The following is a 5,434-nucleotide window of genomic DNA, read 5'->3' as shown; positions in this document are numbered from 1 at the left end:
AATGTAATTGTAGACCTATTTACATATGATTCGGCTAGAAAACTAGGCTGTTACACATTTTATGTATTTCCTCCGAGTGAGAGGAAGAGAATGTAATAATGGTATTTTGATAGGATTGAGGAGATCTTGAAGAGGGTATTTTGATTTTGATTTTGATTTTTTATTTGTTAATATTTGTAATAATTCTTACCAGGATCATGTGTAGTCGCGAATATAATTAATAATTTTATCAGTTGCTTATTACACCGCATTTCCATGGCATTTTCTATGTTTATGAGCTAGTAATTAGTGCCCAGTACAAGAACATAGTGTAACCTTTTCTTTGTCATTCCCGCAGTAGATGCCATTATTGCAATAGAATACAATGGATTATAGTCATAGATGGCATAGAAAATCTCGCCAGCATTCCGTACCTAGCAAGAAACTGATTCGACTGCCTAGGAAACTTCGTATGGATGCAAAATTTCGTCATCCATAATATCTTGTCTCTTTTGATTATAAGTTGATTGGATTCCGTAGAAAAGAACTGGTGCATTTTCAAGAAGAAAGAAATGAGTACTACTTTGGTTTGTGTTAAACGAGTAAAGCAAGAGGCGCCTGAAGAATGGAATGAGAGCATGCCATTGCCAGGAGACATCATTGAAGGGTTTGCTGAAGATGATGCCGACAAGTCATTTGTGCAGGCTAAAGCCAGGTCAGAGCTCAGTTCACAGCTTGGAAAGATTAGCCAAAGCATTGATCCAATATGGCTGAAGGTTAGAAGAGGCGATAAGACACTTAAGTTCCGTGTCAATGTTGTGCTAGAGAGGAGTTCATTCCTACAGAGAAGGTTCTCCTTTAAAGCAGTTGACGATGATAGGCATGTTGCAGTGTTAGGGGACTTGACCTCAGAACAATGCAGCGAGCTGCAGGGTAGGTTTTCTCCTCACATTTTATACGGACTATGAATTTCATGCGTGGAATTTTTTTTTTCTTAGGGGATTGAGGGAGTGAGACTTAAACCTGGCTCTATCATGTGCCTTCAGCCACTGGATTAAACCAGGCTAGGCAATTTCACCCTTGGATCTTGAAAATACTAGTAAGTTGTATTTATGCAAAGATAATGAGACAGACAATGCTATTTGGCTATGCAGAAATGAGCAGGAGGGTGATGAATGTGGCGAGCGGATCATACAGCAAGAAGGGAGCGAAGTATAACTGGAAGATGAAAACGGATAACTATCTACCAGACAAACAAACCAGCGTTATTAATTCCATCCTATTCCTGCCTTTGCAAGGTGACTATTGCATTGAAACCACCACAGCTAGGTGCATGACCTGGTTTTCAGCAGCAGTTTCTTCGGGGATTCCTCTTGTCTTTGTCAATATTCAAACAGAACAGACGATAACCTCGGTATCATTCTTTCCCTAAAAGGGCCACAATAATCTCTTTTTCCTTGCTTGCGCAACTACTTATATATTGCTACTGACAGGATTTCGAAGCATTTGCTTCAGATGATTTTTGTTCCACATTAATTACATGTATGCATAAGGTATAAAATTCATAGCAAACATTGATACCTTCTTAATTATTGAAGGAAAAAACTCAGCTTACAGCGAAGGAATCAATTTGGGGTGGGCAACAAAGCCATGATGCAACAATCCAAATAATGCAAGGCATAAGACTATGGTTTTTACCTGGAGTTGCAGAAGTTGCACTTAAAATGACGTTGGAACCGGGAGAGATGCGTTTTGGAATGGACATTAAACGAACAGATGAGGTAGCAATATAATTGTAATCTGGAAACCTTAATTTCCTTGTGCCTTGTAAAGATGAACAAATATGATTGTTGTTAATCTCCAGTCTCATCATCAACAGGGCTTTATCTGTGTCTATTCAGTGGCAAAAGATTCAGCAGCTGATCGTGCTGGAATTCGGGATCTGTATAAGGAGGGAAACAAAACAGATCACTTACTGGTAATCTCTCGATTAGAAGGCAAGACCTTAATGCCTTCCAGTGTCTGCTCCACAGGCCTCATACACTGTTGTGATCACGATGAAATTAAAGAGACTCTTGCTTCAGCCATTGAGCAAAAGGATTCAATCCAAGTCCACTTCATGTCCTGGCCTAACCAAACTATTCCCCGTATCACTAAAGCTGTAGGTGTTGGAGCCCTCCAGCCTCCAAGGGAATATTGAAAATTTTGTATCAGTGGAGTAATTTAGCGCAATTATTAAAAAAAAAAAAAAAAAAAAAAAAAGAACTTGCACTGAAATTGAGAGAGAATGAATATAGACAACACATTGCATCTTAATTGGACCTCTTTTAATGGAAACTGCCGGTTCTTGTTATCTTTAATCCACCTTGTTTTATTAAGGGTGTGAGGGAAAGGAAGAGGAAAAATGGAAAATAGTAGGGAAAGGAAAAAAGGAAAAGTAATTCCCTTATTAGATTGGAAGGAAAAAGGAATAAGGAAGTAAAAAAAAAAAAAATTGTCAGAATTTATGTGAAATCAGCCATTTTATTATTTTTTTTCTATTATGCCCTTCTTTTCCTCCAATAAATTATTATTTTTTAATATAATCTTATTTAATATTGACTGAAAAATAAAAATATAATAATTTTTTCTTTTCATTTTTCTTTTCATTAAAATATAAAAAATAAAAAAATCAATTACTTTCTATCCATTTCCTTAAAAATAAGAATTTTACTTTCTTTTTAATTTCATTCACTTTTTCCTTTTAAACTTTCTTTATATAAAACATGCCTTAATTTTTTTTAATCAAATAATGTTCTAAATATTAATATTTTATTGAATTTAAAAAATTGGGGTTGCATCAAAACTGGACCAAAATCAAATTGACCACGTTAAATTGAAATCAAATTAAATAGGGGAAGTGAAGAAAAAAAATTGTGAGAATTTGTGTAGAATGAGTCATTTTGTTAAAATTTTCTCTTATTTCCATCCAATAAGTTTTTTTAAATATAATTTTATTTATTAAATATTGACATAAAAATAAAAATATAATAATTTTATATTTTCACTTTTAGTTTTATTAAAATATGAAAAATAAATAAATCAATTACTTTCCATTTATTTCCTTATTGAAAAGATTCGTAAGGAAAATGATAATTTTTATTTTTATAAGGATTTTACTTTCTTTTTAAGTTATTCACTTTCTTTTTCAAACTTTTCTTTTTAATTGTTAATATTTTTTTGAATTTAAAAAATTAGGGTTGCATCGAAATTGGACCAAAACCAAATGGCCATGTTAAACTGAAATAAAATTAAAGCCGTAACGGAGAAAAAACAAAATCGAATCACTTTCAAACTGGATAGAAATCATATCGAAATCAATTATGAACCGAAATTAGCTGAAACCAGACCCATCCGAGCTGGTTCCGATTCAGCCCCTCCCCAGGCACTGAACCACCGGTTCCGGGACGGGACCAATAGCCAGGCCTAGAGGAGAGTCTTGAATTGAAATTTCCAGTTTCATTTCGCCAACAATGGCTTTGTCAACTAAAACCGTAAGCTGCCATACTCAGATCCCTTACGTCACCTCACTAGCCACTGCTATAACCTCCTGTCTCCAAGCTCTAAACCCACGAAAACCTGACCCCTCACATATCAATCCATCCCCTTTGAACCAATTCTCACATTACCTACAACCCCAATTAGTCATTGAAGTCATCATCAAACAAGTCAATCCTTACCATGCCCTCTTCTTCTTCAACTGGGCATCAAACCCTCATCATAACCCTAACTGCTATACCCATACTCACCAGTGTTATGTTGCCATCACCGATCTTCTCCTCGCCCACTCTCTCTTTTCCGTTGCCTCATCTCTCCTTCAAAAATCCAACAGACTCTCTGATTTAATGGCTAGTAAATTTATCACAGCTTATGGTAATCGTGGACATGTTAAAGGTGCAATCTTTTGGTTCCACAAAGCGAAAACGATTGCAAACGGCAACTGCTTGTTTTCATGTAATGCCATTCTGAATGTGTTGGTGACAGCTAATCGGATTAGCTTGGCCCAGTCATTTTTTGACGAGATTGTGAATGATGCTGTGGTGAAGACGGATGTGTCTACTTATTCAATAATGATTAGAGGGTACTGCAAAACAGGTATGATTGAGAATGCGAGGAAGGTGTTTGATGAAATGGGGTGTGAGCCAAATGTGGTTAGTTATAATACTATGATTAATGGTTATTGTAAGAAGGGCGATATGGACAAAGCGATTACTATATTTTATCGACTCCTTGAGAGTCAGGATTGTTTGCCGGATACGGTTACTTATACCACTATTATTGATGGGTACTGTAAAAAAGGTGAGTTTGACAAGGCAATGAAGTGGATGGATGAGATGAAGCTTCGGTGTTGCAAGCCAAATCTGTTAACTTACAATGCGATAATTTATGGCTTGTGTTTGAGAGGAAATGTTGACGAGGCCAAGAAGTTGATGACACAGATGAGATTAAATGGATTGAAAGAAAATCTTGCGACTCATATGAGCATGTTAAAGGGCCTTTGCTATGCTGGAAGGTCAGATGAAGCTGTTAACTATTTTAAGGAGATCATTAGAAAGGGAATGAAACCTGATGCAAAAGCATATGGAATTGTTGTTAATGAGTATTGCAAAATGAGGATACCAAATAAGGCAATTTCCCTTTTGAAGGAAATGCAGTCTAAAGGCATCAATCCAAGCGTTGGAAGTTTCAATGTGGTGTTGAGGACTCTTATGGAGTCTGGGGAGCTTGATATGGCAATTTTTCTTCTGAAGCAGATGCGAGGAATGGGTTGCAAGCCAAATTTCATCTCATACAGCATGGTGATTGGTGGCCTTTGTAGGGCCAATGGTAGAATGCAAGATGTGGAAGAGATTCTTAAGGACATGCTTCGTAATGGCATTGCCATTGGTGCAACAATGTGCAGTTCCTTAGTTATGGGATATTGTGAGGATGGAAATGAGCAAATGGCAAAACAGGTTTTTTATGAAACAATTGATAAGAACTATGTAATAAGTCCAGAGAGCTTTTCAATTTTCGTCAAGCAGTTGTGCGAAATGGGGAAAGCTGTTGAGGTCCAGAAAATATTCAAGGAGATGTGTGAGAGGTGTTCTATAGTTGATGTAGACAGTTACTGGAGGATTCTAGATGAGCAATTAGTTAAACATATGACAAAGGGTGGAGAGGAAGTTGATACAACCAAGCAATGAACTTCTAATAGGCCCTAGTGAATATGAGCAAGAGGTCACTGCTTCACTATGATTTACTTTTGGAGTTTTGGCTTATCCTCTAGACCTTTAGCCACCATTAGTTGAATCAATGGAGTAGAGTGTCGAAGAACACTAGAAAATCATGTTCTGTGATAGGAACAGTAAAAGTGCGCCTTTGCCACTAGCTAATATGTGCAAACGGGTTAGATTGACTTTTTCTTTCTTTTTAA

At 36.5% G+C, this 5,434-nt stretch overlaps 2 protein-coding genes across 2 annotated transcripts; both read left to right on the top strand.

Moving 5' to 3' along the window:
* The first annotated feature begins 551 nt into the window (after window positions 1–551).
* On the top strand, window positions 552–2,165 carry LOC131179489 (uncharacterized). Its single transcript, XM_058146347.1, has 2 exons — window positions 552–912; window positions 1,134–2,165. Exons 1-2 carry the CDS (start codon window positions 552–554, stop codon window positions 1,409–1,411), a joined length of 639 nt encoding a protein of 212 aa, XP_058002330.1. The 3' UTR covers window positions 1,412–2,165.
* Window positions 2,166–3,863: 1,698 nt separating this feature from the next.
* LOC110659410 (pentatricopeptide repeat-containing protein At1g09900-like) lies at window positions 3,864–5,204 on the top strand. Its single transcript, XM_021817330.2, has one exon. The coding sequence runs from the start codon at window positions 3,864–3,866 to the stop codon at window positions 5,202–5,204; it is 1,341 nt and encodes a 446-aa protein (XP_021673022.2).
* The last annotated feature ends 230 nt before the right edge of the window (window positions 5,205–5,434 follow it).

Source organism: Hevea brasiliensis, chromosome 4 (assembly GCF_030052815.1).
Source record: "Hevea brasiliensis isolate MT/VB/25A 57/8 chromosome 4, ASM3005281v1, whole genome shotgun sequence".
NCBI classification, from domain to species: Eukaryota; Viridiplantae; Streptophyta; class Magnoliopsida; order Malpighiales; family Euphorbiaceae; genus Hevea; species Hevea brasiliensis.
Note: the sequence above shows the minus strand (reverse complement) of the source record. Positions and strands in the feature narration are given on the sequence as shown.

Bases quoted from the DNA above. Each gene is read 5' to 3' on its own strand.
- LOC110659410 (XM_021817330.2), top strand. From the start codon at position 3,864: ATGGCTAGTAAATTTATCACAGCTTATGGTAATCGTGGACATGTTAAA.
- LOC131179489 (XM_058146347.1), top strand. From the start codon at position 552: ATGAGTACTACTTTGGTTTGTGTTAAACGAGTAAAGCAAGAGGCGCCT. The intron at 913-1,133 runs GTAGGTTTTCTC...TTGGCTATGCAG, and splicing joins ACAATGCAGCGAGCTGCAGG to AAATGAGCAGGAGGGTGATG.